The sequence below is a fragment of the Solanum lycopersicum genome, chromosome 9, assembly GCF_036512215.1.
Source record: "Solanum lycopersicum chromosome 9, SLM_r2.1".
In the NCBI taxonomy this organism is placed as follows: domain Eukaryota; kingdom Viridiplantae; phylum Streptophyta; class Magnoliopsida; order Solanales; family Solanaceae; genus Solanum; species Solanum lycopersicum.
In genome coordinates this window covers 68,868,153-68,895,666 of record NC_090808.1, presented here as the reverse complement: position 1 = coordinate 68,895,666, position 27,514 = coordinate 68,868,153, and the positions used below count along the sequence as shown (strand labels likewise).

At 31.2% G+C, this 27,514-nt stretch overlaps 3 protein-coding genes and 1 long non-coding RNA gene across 8 annotated transcripts; 1 reads left to right on the top strand and 3 right to left on the bottom strand.

The window, feature by feature from the left end:
* Positions 1-4,544: 4,544 nt before the first annotated feature.
* Positions 4,545-8,678, top strand: LOC101245886 (protein ECERIFERUM 26-like). Its single transcript, XM_004247830.5, has 2 exons — positions 4,545-5,366; positions 7,627-8,678. Exons 1-2 carry the CDS (start codon positions 4,935-4,937, stop codon positions 8,476-8,478), a joined length of 1,284 nt encoding a protein of 427 aa, XP_004247878.1. The 5' UTR covers positions 4,545-4,934; the 3' UTR covers positions 8,479-8,678.
* Positions 8,679-10,954: 2,276 nt separating this feature from the next.
* On the bottom strand, positions 10,955-11,648 carry LOC109121146 (uncharacterized). Its single transcript, XR_002028536.3, has 2 exons — positions 11,476-11,648; positions 10,955-11,267 (listed from the first exon to the last, which is right to left on the bottom strand). It is a non-coding gene; the product is annotated as an uncharacterized lncRNA (long non-coding RNA).
* A 2,300-nt stretch (positions 11,649-13,948) lies between these two features.
* On the bottom strand, positions 13,949-15,483 carry LOC101245400 (chaperone protein dnaJ 20). Its single transcript, NM_001329727.1, has 2 exons — positions 15,068-15,483; positions 13,949-14,251 (listed from the first exon to the last, which is right to left on the bottom strand). The coding sequence occupies exons 1-2, from the start codon at positions 15,455-15,457 to the stop codon at positions 14,108-14,110; spliced, it is 534 nt and encodes a 177-aa protein (NP_001316656.1). The 5' UTR covers positions 15,458-15,483; the 3' UTR covers positions 13,949-14,107.
* Positions 15,484-17,387: 1,904 nt separating this feature from the next.
* Positions 17,388-26,302, bottom strand: LOC101244905 (uncharacterized). Of its 5 annotated transcripts, none has more exons than XR_003248308.2 (7): positions 25,607-26,296; positions 23,296-23,730; positions 22,385-22,898; positions 19,168-20,740; positions 18,734-18,803; positions 18,389-18,518; positions 17,388-17,772 (listed from the first exon to the last, which is right to left on the bottom strand). XR_003248308.2 is itself a non-coding variant. In XM_026033086.2 (4 exons), exons 1-4 carry the CDS (start codon positions 26,163-26,165, stop codon positions 19,555-19,557), a joined length of 2,694 nt encoding a protein of 897 aa, XP_025888871.1. In that variant the 5' UTR covers positions 26,166-26,302; the 3' UTR covers positions 18,952-19,554. The 5 variants fall into 5 exon arrangements, 1 of the variants encoding a protein (XP_025888871.1); XR_003248309.2 differs by having other exon boundaries at positions 18,389-18,514; XR_003248307.2 differs by having other exon boundaries at positions 19,197-20,740.
* Between the last annotated feature and the right edge of the window lie 1,212 nt (positions 26,303-27,514).

Sequence of the window (27,514 nt, the reverse complement as noted above, 5' to 3'; positions counted from 1 at the left end):
TCAAGCGCCAACTCACATGTGTTTCCACGACATTCATAAACTTAAACTTGTCTTATCCTTCTCAACTCTCAACTATAATTCTCTATTTATTTCTATTTTTATTATAATGACAAAGAAGTATACCTATGTTATTAATTGGTCTCATTTATTTTATGTGGATCGGATTAATTAATATATTTTTAATTGTGGAGTGGGAATTAATTCATTTGTAGATATATGGACGTTTACTTTTGATATTTGATATCTATTTTAAAATTTGATTAATTTTATATTTTGCGTTAAAAAATTTCTTATAAAGTAAGATTATTTTTCTGTCAATTAAAGTTTCCATTAGGATATTTATTGGAGTCTTATTATTTTTTATTTTTGTCACGTAAAAATCTATTTGAAAAAAAATATTCAAAGCTTAAATGCAAGACATCTGATTAAGGAAAAAAACATAGCCCCATCCGCTACACTACCGATGGTAGATAGTACAAATTCATAGGCGATCATAACAAGTAGTTGGAAATTGATAGATAGTAATATTCAAAAGAAATTGTTGTTATTGTTGTTGTATTAGAGCAGACCTCCAATTTATGTTATTAATTTTAATTTTATTTTATGCATTTAACTTTGTGAAAACAAGCTATATTTAATTATATTTTTTTAAAAAAATTATACATCCATCTAAACATCTTTATCTCAATTATTTTCATTTTTGGAACATAGTAAAAAGGATAAATATATCCTCGAACTATCGTAAATGATGCAGATATCCTTCGTCATACTTTAGAGATATTGGTGTTCCTGCCATCCAAAAATTAGAGCGTATATGCCCTTCATTCTAAAAGAAAGCTATATAGGGACACGTGCCGCAATTTTATCTATCGATCCAATATTGGGTCTATGGATAAGATTATGATACGTGTATGTCCGTTAGTATAAAGGGTATATATGCTCTAATTTTTGGACTGCAGTTGCACCAACATCCCTAAAATATGACGAAGGTTATCCGCATACCATTTATAATAGTTTAGAAATATATTTTACCTTTTTCTCTTTTTTATTGGTCATCATTTTACTTCATAGAGTTGGTCGAATCACCACTCGGTAGAACTTAGATTTAAGCCTTGGGGACATACTTTTATCGCATAGTACTCCAAAGGTGAGCTAGCTTTTGTTTCACCCATCCCGTTCTAATTTGATGTGCGTCATCATCATCATTTGTCATGTCTCTTTTGAGTAATGAACCCAAGGTACTTGAAGGTTTCTCTTTCTTGGATTAGCGGGCTCACGTTGGGTCCAGGGTGTTCACTCGACACCCTCGACAAAAAAAAATATACGATTTTATAGATGTATATTTTTTAACCGCCTAAATAACAAACAGAAATATATGGCTCAATGGTAAGACCCTTGATTGTTTATTTTTGTTTTAAAAAATCAGTTCTGTTTTTCGAGCATTTTTTATTTTAGGGAAAAGGGTCTGATATACCCCTCAACTTTGTCATTTAGAGCTGATATATCCCTCGTTATAAAAGTGGCTCATATATACCCCTACTTGTAAACAAATGGCTCACATATACCCTTTTCCTCTAACGGAAATGAAAAAATAATAATTTAAATCTAATTTTTATTATTTTTTCTAAAAAATATAATCTCATATGAGTAAATTTAATTCTCGTCAAACATAATTTTTTTTAACTTTTTTTATTTCAATGACTAATTTATAATTATTATTTTGATAATCAAATTTATTTATGTTTCATTAATATTCTTGTAAAACTTATTGTAGATGACCAAATTTTTTCTTCGAATACGAAATTAAATTACAATACACACAAAAAATATTTTTTTAATTTTTTTCTTTAAACTAAGGAATAAAAAAAAATAAGAAACTCAAATAATTATAATAAAAGAAGTCAATAAATAATTTATGTATGAAAAAAAATTAAAATATGCCTTGAACTTTGATAGAAGAATCATATATACCCCTAAATAATTTTTAAAAAAAATAGAAGTAACAAATATAAATTTAAAACTAATATTTTAACTTCCGTTAAATGAAAGGTATATGTGAGCAATTTTGTAACGGTAGGGATATATGTGAGCCGTTTGTATAACGGTAAGGGCATACATGAGCCACTTTTATAACGAGGAGTATATCAGCTCCAAATGACATAGTTGAGGGGTATATGAGACTCATTTCCCTTTATTTTAAAAACGTGCCAAAAGTGTGGTTTTAAACCCAAAAAAATTCAAAGGATCTATTTCAAATGACTTATTTACACGTCGAACCTCCAAAAAGAAAATCCTGAATCCGCACTGCTTGAATATGACTAGTGTATCGAACTTTATTTTCACTTCCGCGTCATACAACACAGTACTAAACTTATACTCTTGGTATTCATTCTCTAACTTAATCCTTCTTTAGCTTTGAAACTTTTAGACACTTAAACTTCTTTCCAAAACTTTTAATATATCATTAACTCCATTGCACGTCTTGACAATCAATATTATGTCATCTGCATTTGAAAATAACATACACTATATATATATGGCACCTCACTTTGAATATATTGTGTCAATTAGTTCATCATTAAGACAAAAAAAGAACATGCTAAGAGCTAATTCCTAATGCAATTCCATCCTAATCGAGAAGTGTTTTAACTCACTCCCACTACTCTAATCCAGAATTTAATTCCATAGATAATGTGGTAAAACAAATTAAATCACAATTAATAGGCTTTTTTTATTCTTTTTAAGAAACGTCTCTCAATTTATAAAAGAAATAGCACTGTATAACATACTGACATTTTGTTATCTCAACCAAAGTTCTCCTTAAGTTTTACTCCTTCCTTGAAATAATGTGATGACTCGTTGCTCAATAATCAAATTATATGAACTTTAATTAATATATTAATGTATATTATTTTTACGATCATATTATGATATTAATGGGGGGGGGGGGTCATATATAATATTTTTTATATATATTTTTAAATATTTAGTTAAACTAATCAAATTTAACTTTAAATATGAGTCAAATTATATTATTATATACCCTCTAGAGTTGTCTAGTTATATGGTACAATATATATATATAGCATTGTATTATGTGCATCTGATAAACTATTTAATGTTGCACCTCTAGAGTTGGTACATATATTTATTTGCACCCTATTTTTGTAATGAAGGGGATGACTTAAATAAGGGTAATAGGTAACATGCAACTAGGGTTTGCATATATCTAATAAGGTTATTAAGGCTACAGTAGAATAGTAAATATTCTTTTATTTTTAATTAGAGATTTTATTTGAGTTTTTTTATGTATAAAATTGTCTTTGTTAAAAGACACTTTGCCTCTCAATCTGAGATTGCTAACACGAAATTGAATTTAGTCATACTTCAATGAGGATATTAATTACCGAGCGGGGAAAAATGAATTTACTTGTCATGTTTTACAAAAGTTGATTTGATTAATTTTCGAAACTAGATTGAATTAAATTAATTTAATATTTTAAATTTAGATGTTCATAAAATTATACGATTAATTTTTCTCATATTAATATAATAAAAAAATATTTTTACATGTTAACCATATTTTCTATAATTTAATTCTAACAAAATGAAATATAATAAATAAAATTAATCACACATGACACTACCACCTCAACGTGAACAATAAAACGCCATAAATAACTTGCAATGAATTTTTCCAACTACCTAATTTAAAGCCTTGCCACCTATGTATACTTTTTTCTCCATTAATTATAAAACTTATTAGCTCTTTAATTACTTGGATAACGACTATTCTTTTATTTCATTTTATTTATGAAAAAATTGAATTTCCTATATGAGATAAGTTTAAATTATTTTCAGCTAGAGAACTACTCTTGCCGTCCAAATTAATGTTAGTGGTTCTGGAAGCTAAAATCGTTATACAAATTTGGAATTTAAATTTTAAATGTAAATTCACGTTTAATTAATAGAAAGAGTTTACTTCAAAATGAAATTGTTTTACATAAATTTAGATTATTTAAATTTTAAAATTAATACGGTATATCGGATGAAAAAATAATACAAAGTGTTTGAAATATAAGATAATAGGAGTGGATAATTTCATGTAAACCTTCTTAAATTTCCTAGTAGGGACTAGAAAATGTGCACTAAACTCTGGCTAGAACATAATTATAAGACCTTATAGTACATAATCTTATTTTACATTTCTGCAAAAAAAAAGATATTTTCATAACTCGAAATTATATATTGATCTCCCAATTACACATCATTAATTAATTAGTACACAGTACTGCATTACTTAATGTTTTTGTATTTAATATTATGTAAATAATATTTTGTAAAAAACATATTACATATAAAATAAAATATTCAAATGTTTATGATAATTATCATTAAACTAGGCAATTTTTATTTATTTTTTAGATAATTAAACAAATTATAAGTAAAACTCTCAAATTTAAAGTAAAAATTTGGGCGAATTAAGTTATTATGACCCATGGTGTAGCCTATATAATCCAACTTATATAAATCTACTAACATTTGATTGAGCCATCATTTATTAACTCAATCTATTTAGTTTTGATCAGCTCAAATATAATTCAACTCACTATATAAATCATGGCTAGTTTATTATTTCACCTCAAAATTAAAGCCTATATAAATATTTGATTGAGTCATAATTTATTAACTCAATTGATTTAGTTTTAATCAACTTAAATATAATTCAACTCGTTCATTTCACACATCTGTCAGCTATCAATATATACACAATACACCTATTTTGTATTCTATGAGCCATATATATAAATCATTGCTAATTTATTATATATCTCACCTCAAAAGCCTATATAAACCATCCTCTACATAATCAAGAACATCCCATATTGTCTCCTCTAATCCCAATAAGAAAAAAATAATAATAATTCCAAAAAATGGTGTCTTCAAAATTAGAAGATGGTCTAATTTACAACATAAAATTATCCTCAGTTGGACCAGCAAGAGTAACAGGACAAGATGTTGTTTATGAGCCAAGTAACATGGATTTGGCCATGAAATTACATTATTTGAGAGGGATTTATTACTTTGATAGCCAAGCATTTCAAGGTGTCACAATTTATAAAATAAAAGAACCAATATTTATTTGGTTCAATTATTTTTATATGACTAATGGTAGGTTTAGAAGGGCAGAATCAGGGAGACCTTACATTAAATGTAATGATTGTGGTGCTAGGTTTATTGAAGCACAATGTGATAAAACTTTGGATGAATGGCTAGAAATGAAAGATACTTCACTTGAGAAATTACTTGTTTCTAATCAAGTTCTTGGTCCTGAATTGGCTTTCTCACCTCCAGTCCTCATACAGGTATGTATACTCTTCTGGCTCGATTAATTTAAATTTATATCGAATAAGCTCATTAAAAAGATATACTGATATAGTGCTTCCTATCAAGAAGTTATTCATTTTCATGTCTCGGGTTTTATGTTTCATTTTTTTTCTCTTGCTCGGAGGAAGGGAAAGGGGGTATTTTTAGGGTTTAGGGGTATGATATGTTCGATAGGTTCACTAAGAAAATAATAAAACGCTTCTTATCAAGAGGTTTTTCATTTTCTGCTCGAAAGTGGGGGAAAGAGAGATGGTTTTAGGGATGGGGGGCGGTATGATTAGAATTTTAGAGATTTTCTTTAAGAAAAATCCTAGTGCTCTGATAAAATTCAAATAGAACTAGGACGGATTTTTGAAATGATATCCTTAATGACTGGGCTAATCACGAAATATGAGAAGTAGATGATTAAACATCAATTTTCATGTTTAGTTAATTGTTAAATCAATTAATTTAAATTCATATTTAAAACTATCAGTAAATAGAATAAAGTGTTTGTCAATCAATCAATACCTTTTTGTTAAAGATAAAGAGTCGATCAATTTAGATTTACGTCGGAAACAATTCAATAAATAAGATAAAAGTGTTTTTACTAAGACTCCTTTTTTTTCATTTTTAATTCTTAAACCTTGTACTTTTTGCTAAAAATAAAATTCCAAATACTCCACCACACCGGTGATTATAGACCTTAACTCTTTAATAACTTCAAATAAACATATACTCCAATTATTTCACCACCCAATTAGTTGCAATATTTCACCACCATATTAAAGATTTATGGTCGTGGCATCAATATTTCAATTAGTTGAGGTAGTTAAGTAATAAATGCACCTATAGATAGAGTTTCAAATTATATCTCAACAATAAAAATATTTTTTAACGGCATTTAATTCTTAATTATCGTTAAATATATGATTTTAGCTGCAATTGTTACTCTTTGTACATGTCCCTAAAGTCTTTAGCGACATTGGTTCTAATGACACTTAACTAATATCGATAAAACCTTGAGCACTCTATTAATGTCAATATTTAATGCCTTTAAAAAGTTATTTTTGTTGTAGTATATATCTTATTTCTCGTACAAACAGTAATTAGGATTTATATGACTGTTTTATTTTTATTTATGTGCTAAGATATAATTTCTCTTTCATTAAATATTTACCGCATTTATGTGTTAAGATTTCATAATTTAAGTATTTGTAATCTTCAAGAACTATTACTATTAAGGTAAAATGGAGAAAAAAATAATTAATATTATCTTAAATTCCTTAATAAATATAATCTTTTTTTAAAAAAAATTGTGACACACAATTTGAGACGTGAAGTAACAATAAAAAAAATTGACAAGAGACAGACTCTCTATATGTATTTTTTTTTATTTTTACCTAAAAGTTGTTACAGTTGGTTGGCTATTAAATTTATATTTTGGTAGGAGAACAGTGAGTCAATTTAATACACAGAGGTGGAGGATTGAACATTATTTCTAAAGTCACGGGATATATATTTCACAATTTTATTTATTTTTAAAATCTTTGGAATAAAAATAAAATTCGATAAACATATATAAGATGTATATTAAATTTGTTTTGAATTCAAGTCAACAATTGTAGGAGGGATTTGATCTTGAGGCCGTAATCACAAGATAAATTACTCAACAATAGATTAGATTCAGACGTGGATTTTGCTCCGATTCTTAATAAATGTGTTTCTAAAGGCAGTTTGGATGTCTTAATAAAAGCAGTTTTAAAAAAATACTTTTGAAAGTGTTGAAACTTATTTTTAAAATAATGAGTTATGTGTTTGGATAAAAGTGCTAAAGTTGTTTTGTCAAACGTGAAAAGGGAAAAATGGAAGAAAGAGATGTTAGGGTTATGTTGTAATTTGGAGATTGTATAAAAATATTAAGGGCAAAAAGATAAAAATGTGGTCAACTTAAAACAGTTTATAAGCTAAAAAAAAAAAACACCTCTACCCTAGCTTTTAACTTTTGGCTTAAAATAAGTTTTTTTTAACTTAAAATAAGCTATTTTGAGTATTGTCAAACAGCTAAATAAGTCAAAAATCAGCTTTTAAGTCAATTTGATCAGCTTTTAAGTTGAGTCAAACAGGCTCTAATTATATAAATTTCTTGCATAACTTTTTCCTCGATCTTATATATCTTTTTAATTATTGTTTGTTTCTATACTTTTTCCTGTTGGTAATTAATACTTGACTCATTTATAAGTTGGGCTATTTATGTAGCATACTAAATTCAAATGTGGTGGAATTTCATTGGGCCTAAGTTGGGCCCATGTACTTGGAGATATATTCTCAGCAACTGAATTTTGGAACTTTTTGGGTAAAGTAGTTGGTGGATACCAACCGCCCCGACCCATTAACTTGGCCCATTCATTAACCAAAGCAAACTCAACAGAAACCCTACAAAAAATTGTGGAGGATCCACTTTCCATAAAACGGGTTGACCCGGTTGAAGATCATTGGGTTGCTAATGCAAGTTACAAGTTGGAGTCGTTTTCGATCCATGTTAGTGCATCCAAATTGGGCCAATTACAATCAAGAATAGGGATTCAAGGCCCATTTGAATCACTATGTTCTATTATTTGGCAGTCCATTTCAAGAATTAGAGATGGGCCAGGCCCAAAAGTTGTGACCATTTGTAAAAAGGGTGAAGAAAAGAAAGAGGGCGGCCTTATAGGAAACACACAATTAATTGGTGTGGTTAAGGTTGATGACTCAATTAGAGATGCTAATCCTAGTGAATTAGCAAGGTTGATTAAAAATGAGATCATCGACGAGCGATTAAAGATCGATGAAGCCATCGAGAAAGAGCATGGAGTGTCTGATGTGATCGTATATGGAGCAAATTTGACTTTCGTTAGCCTGGAAGGTGTTGATCTCTATGAATTCGATTGGAAGGGTCATAAGCCGAAGAATGTAAGTTACTTTATCGATGGAGTAGGCGATGCAGGGACCGTGTTGGTGCTTCCGGACGGGCCAAATTATGCTGAAGGAAGGATTGTGACCATGACTTTGCCCGTGGATGAGATAATGAAGTTGAAAAATGAGCTAAACAACGAATGGTCTATTGCTTGAACAACAACAACATGTTCAGTGTAATCGCTTAGGCGGAGTCTCAAAATAGCATATTGGTTGGAATAAGAAGTATTTGTTTCAATTCTTGTTTCATAGTTTATTTTGGTTTAATTGTGGTGTTGGTTTGCTAGATTTATTAAAGTTGGACTTTAGAACTTATTTTATTTGTGCTATTGAAATAATAACGGTCTTTTTCTCTATTAGAATCTAAATATTTTCAACAATAGATTAAAAAAAATGAGAGAATCAAATTTATATATTATTTCTTATCCAAATCAAAGTGAAATAATATATAAATTTTGTTTATTACATGTTTGTTTAGGTGCAACGATGAAAATAGCATCAATGAGCCAATTAATATTGGAAATATTTTTAGACAAAGTTCCTCCATTTATAAAGACAGAACAAATTATTTAGCCTATAAAATTACTTCATTTTGGTAACTAACACAGATTAATAATTGATTAACTAAATTAAATTAGATTTATTTTAGTCTATATATGTATGTATTATAAAAAAAATCTATGCTCACTAGATATTTTATCAATTTTTGATACTTTTACCTTATTTGTCCAACAGGAAAATAACATCAATAAACCCATAAATATTCGAACCAATATATATATATATATATATATATATATATATATATATATATATATATATATATATTAGTCACAAATGTATAAGCTTTTGCGTCAAGAAAGAAACACTAACAAATAAATGTTCAACTACAAATCGATAGAGAAAATGCAAAATAAATATACGAAATTAGAGTATATAATATCAATAGCAGAAAGTTTTAGCAATACATCAATATAATTAGTAACATGAAACTCATGAGTACTAACTGAGGACAAAACTATAATGTTTTCGAATTAATAATATTATATATTACTTGAAAAATTATCATAATTAGTGACAATTATCGTGACATATTATTTTAGTATCGTAGCACTTTATAAGTGCTGGGCAACACCACTTGGGGACTGGATCGCCCTGCTGATGAAGTGGGATGCATTGATAGGTTGCCGTGTCTGCTTTCACGTTTATACCTTCATCACCACCTGTATTTCATAAAATTCAATTATATATAAGAAAATATAAAATTTTATAAAAAAGTGAAAATAACATTTAAAACAAGACAAGTTACATGTTCATTATAAAAAATTAATTTAATAGGGTGGACTTACAATGATGAAGAGCCAACAAGGAAAACAAAACCAAGCAAAATAGCAAAACAGATTGAAGGGAGAACTTTGTAAAGGCCATTGAAAAATATATTTTTCAAGTGCTCAAGAGACTAAAAATTGTGAGAAATACTTATGAAATTCTCTCATATATATACACTTATGAAAGTACTTGATTTTGATAATTAAGGAAAACTAATGATTAGTTTAAAATTATTTCTTTTTAGTCTAGATATTAATAATAATGATTTTTACCTAAAAATGCTGATATGGTATATTATTTTTACTAGTATCCATAATGGTTTTTCTTATTTATTGTTGACTGTAAAATTGGGGGGGGAAATTAAATATATTCAACTCACTTATTCCACACCACTATAATTTATTTTATTTCTAAAATAACTCTTTTTGTTTTTTTTCTTAACTATTTACTTATTATAATTTATTTGATTTACTTATACTTCTTTGCCATTTCCTTTTATTACTTGTATGTGAATATGTGAAAGTTTACCCAAAAATAAATAAATATGTGAATTAAATGTATCCTGTCTTTTTTTTTGGTTACTTAGTACATAAATGTGTTTAGTCTAATTAGTTTGATAAAAAAAATTATAGACAAAAATCATTTACACCTCTTAATTTTATTTAAAAATTAAATTTATCTTTCAATTTGCGATAAATAGTTATTCTTCTTATCTTCTTTTATTTTTGGGACTAAAAAAATAAAGTGACACTCATAAGCACGGTGTCAAAATGAAAAAAAATGATCGAATCGATTTATGTTATTTTTTCAATAAAATTATGGACTTTTTATAATCGTTCCGAACAATCATGGGATGATTTTTTAAATTTATGAAACAAAATCAAAAAGATCCAAAATCGAACCAAATAACCTTACATATAAATATATATTATATATTAACAATATGTTAATTTTAATATATAAATATATTTTATAACAACTTTCAAAATATAAATATAATGTAGGTCTTAAGCCTTTGGTGAGTAGTGATTGAACGATTATGAGTCTTTGCTTTTTAATCTTTACTACACCTAAATATATACAAATACTCATATTAAATATTTAATATCAAACGATACGACAACAAGATTTTATATACTTGACTTCTAACTACCAAGTACGCTATTAAACATCAATAAACCCATAAATATTGAAAATATTTTGGTCACCCATAATTTTTTTGGTTGCAATGAATAAACTTTTGCATCGAAAGAAACACACTAGTGTATAAAATGTTCAACTTATAAATTTAGAGTATGTAATATCGATAGCCGAAAATTGAACTTTATTAACGTTATAATTATCGAGTTATTTTTCTTAATTATACATCAACAAAATTAGTAACATGAAACTCATGAGTACTAATTGAGCAAATTCATAATGCTTTCTCAAATTATTAATATTATATTACTCGAAAAATTATCATAATTAGTGACAATTATTATGACATGTTTGGTTAGTATCATAGCATTCTATAGTTACTGGGCAACACCATATGGGTACTGGATTACTTTGCTCATGAACTGGAACGCATTGATCGGTTGTCGTGTCTGCTTTAATTTGAGTATTTTCATCACCTGTATTTCATGAAATAAGAATACATATCATTATTCGATTAATTTTTATTTATTAACAAAATGTATAAAAAAATAATCTCATATCATCATATTACACAAAAGTAATACTTTTAAATTTTTATGGTACATAATAATAATAATAATAATAATAATAATAATAATAATGATGATACTATGAGTGTAAAGGGATAAATATATTTGAACATACATTGATGGAGGGCTAATAGAGAAAACAAAATCAAGAAAATTAGCAAAATTGATCCAATGGAGAATTTTATAGAGGCCATTGAACATATAGATATAGATATATATATATATATATATGATCTAGTGCTCAATGATAAAAATAAAATAAGAAATACATATGAAATTCTCACTAATATATAGTTCTATAGAAGTATATATGATTTTTATAATGGACATAAACTTATGATTTACTTACCAAGCTTTATTACCTAATTTTCATCTAGAGACACAATATTTAAAATTTCAACTACTTATCTTTTACATGTTTTAGATATAATAATTACAATATTCTAAATATAATAGAAGATATTAGTTTACTTTCTATAAAATTTTGAAATTGAAATTCCAAAAAGTTAAATACAAAATTAATATTCCCCTGGTCGATTTTTTTATTTATTAAATCAAGACGTCGTTTATGTTTTTGAAATTTTGTTATTCGTAAAAATAATAGGAATGATTAATTAGAACTTATTTGTATTTAATTTTGACTTATACATCAAAAATCTTAACTTTGACTTTAATATATATTTTTATTATTATAGCTTAAAATCAGGTGTTTAAAAGTTATTTTCAGCTTAAAACACTTTAAATAAGTTAATTTGAACATACTTCTAATTAATTTGGTTCTTCACGTTACAAAATTACATATATACAACTAAGGACATTATATTTCTTCATATACAACTCTAAGGAGAGTTTTGCTTCTTTAAAAACAAATTGAGTACGCTCTCGCTTAAGAGAAGAAATTAATAAAGCGGAGATTATAACTTTTTCGATTAAACAAATATAAGACTTTAAACGAAAATAATATCCTTACTTTGAATTGACCAAAAAAAAAACATAAAAGATTACAAGTCATTTCAATCAAATTGAAACTTCAAAATCATTTTTATTAAACTCTTGAAAATGATGAATAATCACTAATACAAGTCACATAATTTATCATTAATGACAATTATTTTGACAATTTTGTAGAGAAAGATAGTCACAATTGAGTGGTTTGACCAACGTGCAACACCAACGGGGTGGTTCACCAGGAACCACAAGTTGGTCACATTCATCGTTTGCATCAAGTTTCGTGCTTTCATCACCTGCATTTTATGAAATACAACAATGAATTAATTAATTATCTTTTATATACTGACATTACTACGTAAAAAACAATTTTTATACTATCAAAACACCTAAACAATAATATCATATTTTTTACGAGTTATACATTAAAAATTAAATCTCAATATAATTTATACTAAACATACATTGATGGAGATTCACGAGAGAAAACAAAACCACACAAAGCAACAAAATTGACCGAAGGGAGAATTTTGTAGAGGCCATTGAAAATATATAATTTAGTGCTCAAAAATCAATAGATAATAAAAAAAGGTTAAGAATTGTCTCAAATATATAGACTTTTAAAAGTACTTGATTTTGGTCAGTGACAAAAATTAATGATTAATTAACCAAATTTTATTTCCTTGTTTTTTTTAATATGGAGATACAATATTGAAAATCATATTTACTAGCCTTTTTTCATGTTTTAAATGGATACCCCCTTATTATGAATTTACAGTCTCAATACAAAAAAATAAAAATAATATATATATATATATATATATATATATATATATATATATATATATATATTTGCCTAATTATTTTCTATAAAATTTAAATTAATGTATTAGGTAAAATGTAATCTTCGATTATCTAGTTTTCCAACATGATTGAAGATTGAAGATTGAAGTATAGAATTTGATTGTATATATAATTATGTATAGATATATAGTATATTTATATATATTATAGATATATAGTATGTGTATATGTTACATGTAGTATATGTATATACTTATATAAAGTATTCATTATTTGTATAGCCAAAAACATTGGGCTATATGATCTCCTTTATTCTTAAAGCTAGAGTGCATTAACTTTTAATTGGAAAAAACTATGACTCTAAGAAAGGATGCGTTTGCGAAAACAATACTATCATCAATATGAATTATATAATAATAAACTTGAATGTCTATCAATCGATATTCTATTCGATGTGATATTAGTAATTTTATCTGCTAGTAAGAAAAATCGTGGCGAACGAAAGAAAGAAAGAAAGGTTTGTTAGACACCCAACATACCATGGGCCGTGTAGTGTTGGATTGGGCTAGCATTTGGAAGGTCCTCAAATGAGAAGTTGGGCCAATAAATTATACAGCCCAACTAGACTGGGCTTATTAAAATTGGATTGATCCATATTGACGACTCTTTACATAGTATTGGGAAGAGAAATCTATTCCCACTCTTCCTTTTATTCGAAAATCTAACTACACATCAATAGAGAAACCTCTCTATTTGCATCAATCGTTTGCTTAAAAGAAAAAACAACGGGATTTGACATATACTCAACGTACATTCACAACATAAATAGCGCGATATCGTTAAAAATAACAACTTGATTCAAAGAACTCTTATGTACAAACAGTTACCTATATTTGGTCAGCACTTACATATAGTTGTTACACTACTTATAACATCAATGCTTAACCAAACACTTCAAATTATATATAAGCAATATATAAAAACTATATAATTCGTTATAACGATGTTTCACTCCTTTGTCTACGCATATGTGCACCCCATGACATATTGTTACCAGAGTCCTTGTGTGAGTTTCTTCTTTTCAACTCCGATAGCTGAGAATGCCATCGATTCTTCCATTCACCGGTGTTCTCCATTGACTAAATGTGTATAAAAAAAACCATATATCAGTGAAGAAAATAGAAGATATCGCGGATATATCATTGTACAACAACAAAAATATCAATTACATGAATGCAAAAAACTGTGTATATTGTATAAGCAAACGATATATTTTCAGTAGCAGAGGCTGTATAAAGTTGTATATGGCATTTCAGACCTTGTTGTCAACCTTCTCACTCACACAACTATATCCTACTATATTCTACACGAAAATATTTAGTATACCAAATTCTAGAGAATTAAAATAACAGAGTATTGTCAACTTATGTTGCTTGAACTCTTCAATAATGTCAACTGATGCATGTCTGATTCTTCAAAAGTAACATGTACGATATCGAAAGTGAGAGCCCAAACAACTTAATTGTCAACAATCACACTAAAGAAAAATTGCCCTCAAAATTAGACATCAAACATACAAACACACAAAAATTAGGTGACTTAGAACAAGATAATTAAACAAACCCCATTCAATTTCAAACTTAAAAAAAACCCCACTACCACAAATTTTCTCACGAACAAAAGAAAAAAAAGAAAACTTTACCCTCGGCTAACAATATACATATTCAGATACATCAACTCATCTTATTTAAACACTCTAACTTTCAAAATAATCGTCCAGTACACACCTCCAAAATTTTACTTGTCATATCAGCATCAATATCCACAAAACACAATAAGGAGTTTATGTTATCAATCAACTCAAAGTGGAGATGTTTAATACAATAATTTACAAATTTCAAAAACACAAACTTTAATTCACCCAAATATCCAAATAATAAAAATAAAAAACCAACCTCATCATTTTGGCACTTTCTACGAGGAGAAAATGCAAAATGAAGTCCTTTAGACATATGTTTGTCATACATATCTCTTGATTTAGGATCCGATAATGTCTCATAAGCCTCTTGAACCCGAATAAACCTTTGGGTATTTTCTTCGACCCGACCCGGAGGTGAAACATCTGGGTGGTACTTTCTTGCTAATTGTTTGTACGCTTGTTTAATTTCTAATAAAGAAACAGTTTCTTGAATACCCAAAAGCTCATAAAAGCTTTTTGATTCACTAATTTCTATCACATTGTTGTTAAGTTTTGAGTTTACTCTAAAAGACACTTTTTGAGTTCTTGAAAATTGGGGATTTGATGGGGAAAATAGGACACGATCTATTGGGGTTCTTAGATACATTTTTTTCTTTCTTATGGAATATGATTGGAGTGTCAAGGTTTTTAGGTGTGTGTATATATAAGAAAAAAAGGCAAGTGGAGTGTTTGGATAGCGTTCGATTCGTTTGTCTGATTTTAATTTGACATAAGTTGAGTGTATTATAAATATATCAATTTGTTTGTCTGGTTTTAATTTAACGTAAGTTGAATGTATTATAAAGATATGAGATGAAAAGTTAAAATTGAAGAATTAAATGTTCATTTCTAGGGAGGAAAGGCAGAGCGACATACGAAAAATTATATTATTAATACTTGGTCATAGTTTGACCCCTTGATACAATTCATAACATTACCGCTGGAAGCAAGTATTGAGTAATTCAGTATGAAATTTACACATTTTATCCAAGAGGTTGGAGTTTTTAACATAGTAAAAGATATTTACTTCGTTTTAACTATTTTTTATTTTAAATATTAAATAAATTAGTTTCTTTGATTGATTTCATAATCTATTTGGGAGCCATAGTAGAGCTTCAATAGAAATTCAGAAAGTTATACCATCTTACATAATATTTGTGAAATAAATCATAATTACTAGGAATCTACGATAAATTTACTCATTACAATTATTTCCTAAGAAAGTCTCTAAAAACGACTTTGATACAATTATTGAGAGAGATGGAAAAATTTTCAAGCTTTCGTTGTCTATTATAATGAATTTACCTCAAAAGTCTTTATTTTGGGAACGTCTAATACTCTAGTCATTGAAATTTTGGCCCCCACATATGAAAAAGAAATATCTTAATGCACTTTTGCAGCAAAATGCAATACCTAAATTTGTTTGAAGACAGTGATTTTGACATAAATCTAAAGTGGCCAAACATTGGCTACTTTCTCTACGTGGATGGATAAGATGTCACTCCAAATTGCAAAAATACAAAATCAGACATAAAAGCTGTACATTGATAATGAACTTTATGGCAAATGTACATCTTAGCTTTGGATAAGATCATAGTTTTTACGAGATGTAATTTCTCATTCGATGGTGTAAAAAATACAAGTTATTATCTAATCCTATATGTATGTCATAGAAATCGACAACTACAAACATTGTAGAAATAAGTATTAAAAATACTCCTAAATTTAGCATGAATTGTTAGTTGCGTCTTCAAATTATTGACAACCTGCTTGACTAAATAAATTTGACTACACCCTTGGTTTGCCAAACCGAGAGAGACGTCAAAAACACCCCAAACTTGAACCCATGCTGTAAGATTGCTCATAATTCAACAAAGCTTTATGAATATTATCTGTACAACTATCAACGTTGTAGGTACACAAAGACCTTACCCTTATCTATGTTTCGAATTTAGAAATACACAACCAATTGATTGGAACTATAAGAGCATTTTTGCATATTTCAAGTATTTCAACAAAATCACAGTCGATCAACTAATTCACTTGATATTAGTTGTAACCAGTTCGAATTATTGCATTCGAATTATTACATTCAAATTGATGATGTAACTAATAAGTGGAACAGAAGTTAAAAAAAATCTTTTACACACTCATCATTATATTCATGTAACATATGCACACGATAAGTTCATGGAACGTGCATTCTTAGTGAGCTAGCACAAAGCGTATAGCGAATACAGCGGGATGTTTGTCAAACAAGAGTCCACACCAAACATCAGGGGATAGACAAATCAAAACAAAAGCATAGTTTGCTTCTGGAGATAATTTAATCAGAGTTCATAAGAGCAAATATCTTTCAGATCCAGGCAGGGATGAGAAATTACCCTATAGGATAATCTGCTATCAGGGAGTGAAAATGGTATCAGCCAACACCATTTTTAACCCAAGTATAGTCCACTACTGAAGAATTAATGGGAAATAAGGATGATAAACATTATGTGGGTATATTTAACCTTTAACATGCAAAGGAAGAAGACTACTGAAAAACATCTGCTGATTTTTATTTCATAGATGGCCCATACACACCTAAACGAAGATTCTACTCTTGAGCTATAATCCTTGTCCAAACAAAAAAATCCTAGCAAAAATACATTGTCAAATCACCAGCCAAAATTAATGTTTCCTCGCCTTGCTGCTTGTGCCATTTAGCTAGTCATACTACTCCTTATAGAACCTCCAACCACCCCAAAAAACAAAAAGAGGAAAACAAGGGAGAGAAGCAGAGATGAAAGACGGGGAAGGGTAAACATGAATGTAAATGAAAAAGGAAGGGGGAAGGGAAGCAAATTATAAGTGTGTGACATCAACCACATCTAGATTGACAACAGGATACAGCTCTCAGTCCCATACATCCAGCACCACCTAGAAAAAAAACGGAAAACCCAAAAAAAAAAAAAAAGATGGGCAGAGGTTCTTCAGACAGTAAACAAAGAATGCCTTCACAAGACAATAAGGTAGCCACCATGAAAGATAGGAGTCAATATAAAGAATAAGGGTAATACGAGAATTTCCACAATCAGATATATGATACAGATCAAGGAATTCCTCAGATTAGGTTATTTCATACAACGTATGCAGCTTTTACATGTCATAGCATGCTACAAACAAGTACAGCATACAGTGCAAATGTGGATTTCATACATAACCCCCCCCCCCCCCCCACACACACAAAATAAATGACTTAATAAGCACTCCTATTTTCTTAATGCCTATTGTTTTTCTCAAGTGGAATATTTTTTCCTAATATTTGAAGCAACTGCAAGAGGTTCCAATTACTTTAATTACTGTAACCCCGGAGGACATGTAGCCGAATAAAATATAAGCAAGAGGCCAGATAAACCACCTGTTAATCAGTTAGACAATTTTGGCTACTAAAAAATTGTGTGAACTAGGGGTGTTGAGCAATAACCATCATGTCCTCCATTACTCCGTTTGCAAGGATAAAAACTAGAAACTAGTGGATTCAATAAGATTTTACCTGTTATGGAACAATTGAGTTCCACCAATTAAAGAACAGATATGAGTATCTGTTTCATGCTCGATTCAGGGAGCATCATGCACAATCATCTCAGCAACATCTGGTTACATTAACCTTAATAGCAGCCTGCCTAATCAAACATTTTCAAGAAGAAAGAAAAAAGGAAAAAAAAAAGAGAAAATGGAAAAAAGAAGAAAAGATGAGGAAAGGAACAATGCAAAATATGTGAAGATTAACAACCTTATTTCTTCATCCCAACAATTTTCAGCCGACATTCTTAAAATAATTGTTCCAAAAGCAGCAAATGCGCTCCCATTCAAACAACCAAAAATTTCAATTGCATACCTTCAAATACAATCAGATATAACTTTGTCCATTCAATTGATAAAGCGCCAACAAGAACCAGTCCCAAGACCTGCATGTTTTTGGAGTTTAACAGGCCCACCAAGCCACCAAATGTAAAAAAAATTGGAGCCTCCTACCGAGTTACCAACATAATTAACTCATCATGCAAAGAAAGTATAATAGATTCACAAGACGACTAAGCTACTTAATTAGAAAGCTTTATGAAACTACCCTATCATTAGTTCACATCAGTTAATGAGTACAGGATATGAGAACATAATGCTCAAGGACATTCAAATTCTTCAGTGGAAGGCACAATTCCCTCACAAGAAAGGATAGTTGATATATATACCTTCCTTCACAATATTGAGATTACTAGAAGGACAAGGGGTAATTAAAATCCTCAAATAGACATACAATTAAGAAATTACTACCTACTGACAGAGGTAAAAGTTCACCATACATGAGCTCAAAAAGTAGTTCACAAGAAACTCAGTAGAGTTCATCCAAGATGGCACAAACTTGACACTCAACCTTTCAACTAATGCTACTTCACTTTCTGGTTATGTTCCATGAAGGACCTGCAAAAGAAGCAAAAATAGGCGTTTTTGTCATACAAACTGCAATTAATTCAGTCTAACAGATCTTTCTTGATCATCGGGTCAATCTATGTTGGGATCACGATCTTCCAGGACATCATGCTTCCTCAAAACTTCTCATGTTTTCTGCAATGGTAAAATAAAATGTTCACACAATTGAGTATCACAAGCCATAACCCATAGATTCAGAACTCTTTGAATTGGAAGCTATCGGTCACTGGTTTACATTCCCTCTTCTTCCATCAAGCTAATCTCAGTTGTTCCATGATTATTGTCATCCTGCCTCGATCTTTTCTGGTGACCCCTATGACCTCTCCCTTCATCCTTTAAGGTTTCATCTTGACCTGATCCATGCCTACTTTCAGAAGAATTTGATCTAGAACGTGCTCTTTGCTTTGATCGTCGGCTGTCAGAATGGCTTGCTGACTGTTTAGTTCCATGCTGCTTCTCATCGACAGATCTTGACCTGGAGCGCCTTTTACTTCGACTCTTTGATTTCTCTTTTCTGCTCCTTTCCAATTTAGCACTTGAATGTTGTTTTTCTTCAGGAGATCTGGACCTTGACTTTGAGTGCCTTCTACTTCGATGCTTTCGTTTATCTCCTTTATTTCTGTCTAATTTATCACTTGAGTGAACTTTCTCTTCAGGAGATTTGGACCTTGACCTGGAGCGCCTTCTAGCATGATGCTTTCTTTTCTCTTCTCTGCTTCTGCTAGAAAGATGCTTCTCTTCTGGAGATCTGGACCTGGAGGCTCTTCTCTGCTTTGACTTGCTTTCTTCCACAACTTCTGGTGACATTTTCTTCTGTGCATCCTCATCAACCTGTGGTGATGCTGACCTTCTTTGATCCTTCTGCCTGGTTTTCTCACCCTTGCTTCGTTCTAGCTTATCATCAGACTGGTCCCTAAATTCAGCAGACTTTGATCTGGACCGCCTGCTATATTTTGATTTTCTTTCACCATCTTTTGGGGATGACCTACTTTTTCGTCTATGTTCAGGCGATAGTGACTCATGGCGAGAAGCTCTACTTGTCTTAAGTGCTGGACTTTCTCGGCGGTGTTTTGGTGAGCCTGAATCGTCATGGTAAGATTTTCTAGTTCGGGGACTTGTGCTCCTACTTCTGTTTCTCCTTGAAACAGGAGAACGACGATCATAAAATCTAACAAAATCCCGTCTTCGACTTCTTTCATTAGCATATCTAACATCCCTATATGACCGCCTTTCATCTTCGTAGCCTGAATAACGCCGGGATCTCACAGGTGACCTGGATCTATAATCTCTTGATCTCCGTGGAGGAGAGAAAGAACGGGATCTCCGCCTTCGCCTATAACTTATTGGAGATCTTGATCTGGATCGAGATTTAGATGGCGACCTGGATCTTGACCTCGCACGACTGGGAGAAGGTGACCTAGAACAGTGCAGCTCATTAGTAGAAGACCAATACAGTTAAACAATCAAATAAAGAGCAGATGATGAGAAACTCATACACTCTCAGACACCCAAATCCTATAAAAAATGTCACCTTCCTAGAAACTGCTCCAGATTAACATCCCTTACATTTGTTTTTCCATAACAAGGAACAACCAATACCAGCATACGTTATGAGATCTCCTGCAGAACCGAAATAGATTATGCAGAATATTTTTTTATATATAAACCAGATGCTTGGAAGATTCACTAGCAAAGCCTTGTCCTTGTCCCCCTCCCCTCAAATCCCACCCTTGTAAAACATATGACACCTGGGAGATTCAGTAGGACATCCGTTTAATTAGATTCCAGTCCTCCCAGAACCGCTCAAATATAACTTACAAAGCAGATACTAAGCTTGTTTCTAGTAGCCCACTCTCTTATCTCCGACTCACTCTCTCTCTCATTAGAGCTTTTTAGCGACCTCTTTGTCACTCAAGATCAAAGACAGCCATAGAGAATCATAGAAGGTTGCAAGACTCACAATCAAGTCTATTATGTTGTCAATAATAATCAAAACATTGAACATAGCCAGCTATATGTTATCTTTTTTGGTATCTACAAGTATGGATATGCATAGCTTACACTCACTTCATGCTGTTTCCTAAACACAAGGCATGGTGATGTTCTATAGGTGCAATAAGTCCAACTATTAATAACTAAACAAGGTACTCCTGATACCAGAGTTTAGATGAATTACCAAACACATAAGATATATTATAAGCAGTGTTGTTAAAAGCGCAGAAAAGCGCGCTTCAAAGCGAGGCGACCCTTGTGCGCTTTTTTAACTTGAGGCGAGGCGATTTGAAAAAAGCACTCGCTTCAGAGGAAGAAGCGAGAAGCGACGCTGAGGAAAAAGCGCAAAAAAGTGCGCTCAATTAGGGTTTTTTTAAAAAAAAATTAGGTTTTTTAAAAAAAAATCTGAAATATAACTTCTCTCTCCTCACAACTCTTCTTTCCCTTCTCTCCTCGCGACTTTCTTTCCCTTCTCTCTCCTGAAACTCTCGACTGAGGCTGCTGGCTGCCGCCCTTCTTTTTCTCGTGAAGATCTCGACTGAGGCTGCTGGCTGCCTCCCTTCTTTCTCTCCTCAAGATCTCGACTGAGGCCTGCAGGTAATTTGTTCATCTCTTTTTTCTTCTTCTCTTCTTTTCTTCATCTCTATTCTCTGCTTCCTGCTCTTTTCTTCTTAGTTCTTATTGACTGTTGCCTCTGGTTTTTTTTCAATTCTTTTGTTTTTTTTTTGTGATCAGTGTGTATACTAGCAGCCTTTTTTTATTATTTTCTGAAACTTCCTTTTGTTTGTAGTATTTTGTGATTTAATTATGTTTTTGATTTTTTGCTTTATATGTTATGACTTGTGAGTATTTTTGCCTAAGTAATTTCTTTCAATCTAAGACTATATTACCTCTTTTTAGTTATTTAATATTTTTTTATTTTTATATTAAATGTCGCTTTTTAAAAAAAAAGCGCGCTTCGCTTCTCGCTTCTCGCTTCTGTGAAGCAAGCCCTCGTCGCTTTTTTCCGCTTCTCGCTTCCCAAAACACTGATTATAAGCATATAAGAAAAATAGCTCAGGTGACATACTTAGCCTTGTCATCAGTTTCCTTATCTTCAGAAACCAGGCCGTTTGCTTTCAACATCTTGCTTATTTCTGCAGCTCTTGCGGCAGCCAAATCTGTAGCAGTTTTCATGGTTGCAGCTCGATTAGCAGCTTGTTGTTCAGTCATAGCTTGCTGCATTAATAAGGCTTGCTGGAACTGCATCTGCTGCATTGCTACCGCTTGCTGCATCATCAAGGGCAAAGAAGAAGAGCCCATTGATGAATTTAAGACAGCTGCCTTCGGAGGAAGTTGTTTTGCCATTTCAACATTTAAGGGGCGACCACCAACTTCTATATTGTTCAATGCTAAAGCAGCAGTTGCTTCTTCGGGTTTTGAGTATTCGATGTAAGCAAAATGTTTGGATTCAGTAATGCTACAATCAATGATTGCACCACAGAAACCAAACAGCTGTTTCAACTGATCCACTGTCAGAAGTGGGCTGAGATTGCTGACTTGCAAAGTTCTTTTAAGGGATTCAGCCTTACCATCTTTGTCACCTGATACATAAAGAAACATAAATAGCACAAACAAGTAGAATGAGGTACACTCTCATGGATTCATAGCAGAAATGTCAATATGCATTTTTAGTTCTACACATCATCTTTTATGATGAGTAGGTTGGGGGAAGAAGCAAAGAGAAAGTAGTAAGAACCTATCTGGTCTCTTTAAGTTATAGAAACAAAATAGTTTGAAGAAACTTAAGTAGGAAAAGTTTATGAGCAGTTCCCAGTAACAAAAAATATATAAATTACTTATTAGGCAATGATGGGAGATAGAAGTAGCAAAAAAAATTCAGGAATCAATGTACAAGTGGAGTAAGGAAATTTTAAAAAGTATAACTCGCAATAATCAACAAATAGGAGGAATATAGACAGTAATGAGAGCTAGAAATACCAGACGAATCTTTTCCAGACTGTGCTTGTGCCTGAGCAGCATGCGCTTGAAGAGCTTGTGCAGCAACAATAGCCTGAGCAGCAGCCATAGCAGCCGCAGAAGGTGCCATGGGCACTTGACTAAGTGTTCCCATACTGGTGGTCGCAGCTAGAGCAGTCATTAGAAGATTGTGAGGGGGGTGATTGAATTTGCAATCACTTTTTGCGCATCGTCCATAAAGGTACTCTCGGCAAACTTCCCCAATAGATGCTCCAATTCCAGGTAAAACGACACCTCCAGAAGCTCCAGGAACAATACCTGGTATCATCCCAAGCAATCCTGGAACTGCCCCGGATACAGAACCAGAATAGTTTGGCATATTAGGCATGTTCTGGTTGACCATATTTGGAAATGTGGCTGATGGTACTATACCCAATAGCCCGCCAGTCGTACTGCCTGCATGATACAATTACAGAATTAAATTCTTTAACATGTAGAATACAATGTTGAATTTTGTAAACCAAAACATGAGTACATCTTCATCATGTCTATGTACTGAAAAGGAAAATATTTAACATATTGTTACAGTTCCATGTTATAAGTCAACCATATCATTCCTCATTCAAAACTACATCATATTATCAATGAGAACAACACAAAAAGAGAAAAATACGAGTAAGCACAAGAGAACAGCAGTACCACATTTTATATATAAGTTCTGAAACAGATTCAGGAGGAATGTTAAAAAAAAGAAAAAAAATATGGTGACAGTTATTCGAGAAAAGAGCAGGTGGGGTAGTAGTTTGAAAGTTTCTAGCCAGTATATGAAGTCTTTTGGCTTTGATGTGACTAAACCACGGTAACCAAGAAATAAATCAAAGACTGAGTCACATTCCTGCTATGATGCACCATCAACTTATGATCTCTGCTTCAGCCAAACCCACGCTGACACCTTTGTTATCATCTTAACTGTCATGGATATGCCTAGACTGCTTTCTACTTGCCTTCATATAAAAAACCCATATCCAAAACAACTTGGGACATCTAATTGAGTAATTTATATTCTGAATAATTGGTAGTGGTAAGGTTATCATGGAATGAATTTTTAATAAAGTTTTAGCTTAAACAGGAATTTAGAAATGTTGACAAAGGACAAATGCATGGATAAAAAAGAGTAGATATACATACTCACAGAAAGCACAAAAGCAAACACACAAAAAGACAACATTCTATTTGGGGTGGAGAGGTGCAGCAGATACAATTCTACACTACTGATGGGTGGTGAAAATTGTTCCAAAGGTGAAATAATATATTCCACAATTACATTGAGGTGCTACGTCTTACTAAGTAGAATATCATATCTAACACCAAAGAGCCCCATTAAACTTGGGACAACATAAATGGACTTTAAATCATCACAATTAAATAGGAGCCCCAATATCTTTTGAGGGGGCTCCTATTGATTCTGATGTTTTAAGTCCAAAACAACAACTAAAGGAACTCCACTAGCCATACTATAACAACAGAAATTATCAAGACAATCCAACTAAATAGCATATGAAAAAATAAGAATCGACCAACCGCAATCAAATGGGACCTCATCTCAGCAATCCCATTGATACTAGATACTTTAAAAAAAAACACCTGTTTATAGTACGATAACCAAATACTAATTCTGATTAGTAAAATTGATTAGTTTAGGTTAAACAATTCAAGCAAGCCTTTAAAAAGATGCAACCCATTTAATAAAGCCAATATCATAGACTCATTTGAAAATTTACAATCAAATCAACTGTCCACATTACTACAGACAACAATTATGCTCTAACACAAATCAATCACATACTCAGTTTGATCCAGCTTTTAGAAGTCAAATCAGACTCGGGTGAAAAGTATTTTAGAGTTTAGATAAATGTTATCATTCTAAAAAGAGCATCTTTACTTCTTAAACCCAATTCTTCTCTAAAAAAATTAAAGAAATCTTTACATAATGTATACAGCTTTTTGAACAATATAGGCCCTCTAAATAAAAAGCTATCCATTTTGCTGCATTGGAACACATTCAATTCTAATGTTAAACAATACACATTTCTTTAATACTAGAGTATCAGTACAATTATTACTAACCAACAATTTTTTAGACGAACTAAAAAGATTTGGCGTATACTACTGAACCTAATGTATGTTGCCATTGTCACTAGACCTTCATCCCAGCTAATTTTAGCATCTTTTGCTTCCCAAAATTCTTTAGTCTTCACTAAGCTAAGCTACCTGACCTAGAAAGTACAAATCTGTATGAAATTCACCACTCCAAGAGAAGAAAAAAGCAAACCTGTGCTGAAGAAAACAGGGAAAGGACTACCCATGATAGGCTTCCCATTACATTCAACATTCACCATATAATTTCCTCTCTTCTGAACAATATAACTCACTGTGTATGTCCCATCACCCATATCCTTCACAATCCCTTCCAAATCTGATCCTCCAACTCCAACACCAGGTGAAACTCTAATCTTAACCTGCGCCCCACCATGTGGTACCTTACGACCATCAGAATCCTTCGTCACAACGGTGAAAGTTGACGGAGCACACGCTGTTCCACCGGCGATTCCAGTGCCAGCGGCTGTGCATTTTATAGGGTCAACCGGACCGATCGGCTTCGCCGCAAGCCTCTTCTGCTCGTATTCCTCATCGTCTAAGTCACTGTCGGATGCGGCCGCGGCCGCAGTGGCTGAAGTTTCGACGTTCTTAAAAGTGGCTTCGAAAGCAGCTTTCGCAGCCGCATCTTTCTCTGCTTCGCTCTTAAGCTTCGCTTCTTCCGCTTGCTTCGCCCATATCGGTTTCACCGCTGCCGTCACTGTAATCGCCGATGAATTGTTCCGGTCAGCCATATAACTGTAGCTTCAAAATATGCTAACCCTAAATTTGGTCAAGGGATCTGGCGAAGGACAAGACCGAAGAGAAATAGACCAAAGAAAAAGAGGTGTCAATCTATAAAATCCTCAAAGTTATGGACTCGTATAGAATTAAAAAATATTATGAGTACTTAAATGAACTTTTAATTTTATTCTTTTTTACTTATTATATTTGAATTTCCTTTTTTTTACATGAATTTGCTCTATTTGAGATTAGGGGAGAGCATTCGATTCTTCAGTTCGGTTTAATCAAATTTTGATTCGATTCAATTCTTTGGTATTCGATTTTAGAAAAGCGTGCACCATAATTTATACCAAACTAAATCAGTTTAGTTTAATTTTTTCTACTTTGGTTCAATTTAGTTTGGTGTTATTAAATTGTTTTTTGTTGTGAACAAAAATAAAGAGTGAATATGATAAAGTGTTAAGAGTTTCATCATGTATTTAATAAAAATAAAGAGGGCATAAATGATTTTTTAGCAAAGATGTCAAAGGATTTGTTTCTTTTCTTAGCATGGATTGCTGTCATTTTGCTAAATCCTAAAGGTTTTCTCCCATATCGAAATACTAAATGAATACAGAAGAGAGCAAACAACCTAGTAAGCACGATACCACGATATTTGTTGTCATTTAAATTTTAAATGGGTCATGTAAATATTTCGAGTCATAATTCAAAAGTGTATAACTATTATTAATTAAGCAATATAATTTAAATATTTTTAAAATTTAGTAAATAAAACTTCGTTTTTTCGATGCACCGTGGTTTCGGGACCCTTGAATCGAACAGCGAACCACAATTTGAAAAAAAAAACTGATACCAAACCAAAACATTGAAAAATCAAAATTCTTTTATTCGATTGGTTTTTTTGATATTTATGCCCACCCCTATTTGAGTCTAAGAGATTTTTAAAACAAACTCTTTATCCATATGAGATAATAATAATATTTGTATTCAAACGTTGCTCCAATCACCCTTCGGATCATAAGGAGTTATCTGTCTTGTTACGTTAACTATTCTACCTTTGTAGAATTTCGTTAAATATATTATTTTCATTGTTTCTATTTTTAAGTTTTGTTCAATTTTGTGATTATTAAAAAGGTGCACATTCTTTTAAAAAAATCCAAAACAAACTAAACCTATGTATATTGCATTTAAAAAAATCTTTTTAAATTATTGAATTTAGATAATATATGTACACATTCAACTCAATATAAACTTTTTTTTTTCTATTCGTTATTTACATTGAAGCTCAATTAAATTTAGATTTACATTGTGAAATTTCACGTTCAAGCGCCAAAAAATTTATATTGAAGTAAAACACTTT

What these genes read in the sequence shown, in the direction of transcription:
- LOC101245886 (XM_004247830.5), top strand. Translation starts at nt 4,935, where the DNA reads ATGGTGTCTTCAAAATTAGAAGATGGTCTAATTTACAACATAAAATTA. An exon ending in CACCTCCAGTCCTCATACAG is followed by an intron (nt 5,367 to 7,626) that starts GTATGTATACTC and finishes CTATTTATGTAG; the next exon opens with CATACTAAATTCAAATGTGG.
- LOC101245400 (NM_001329727.1), bottom strand. Translation starts at nt 15,457, where the DNA reads ATGTATCTAAGAACCCCAATAGATCGTGTCCTATTTTCCCCATCAAAT. An exon ending in GAAAGTGCCAAAATGATGAG is followed by an intron (nt 14,252 to 15,067) that starts GTTGGTTTTTTA and finishes ATACACATTTAG; the next exon opens with TCAATGGAGAACACCGGTGA.
- LOC101244905 (XM_026033086.2), bottom strand. Translation starts at nt 26,165, where the DNA reads ATGGCTGACCGGAACAATTCATCGGCGATTACAGTGACGGCAGCGGTG. An exon ending in CCCTGTTTTCTTCAGCACAG is followed by an intron (nt 23,731 to 25,606) that starts GTTTGCTTTTTT and finishes TGTATCATGCAG; the next exon opens with GCAGTACGACTGGCGGGCTA. An exon ending in GAAACTGATGACAAGGCTAA is followed by an intron (nt 20,741 to 22,384) that starts GTATGTCACCTG and finishes GCACTGTTCTAG; the next exon opens with GTCACCTTCTCCCAGTCGTG.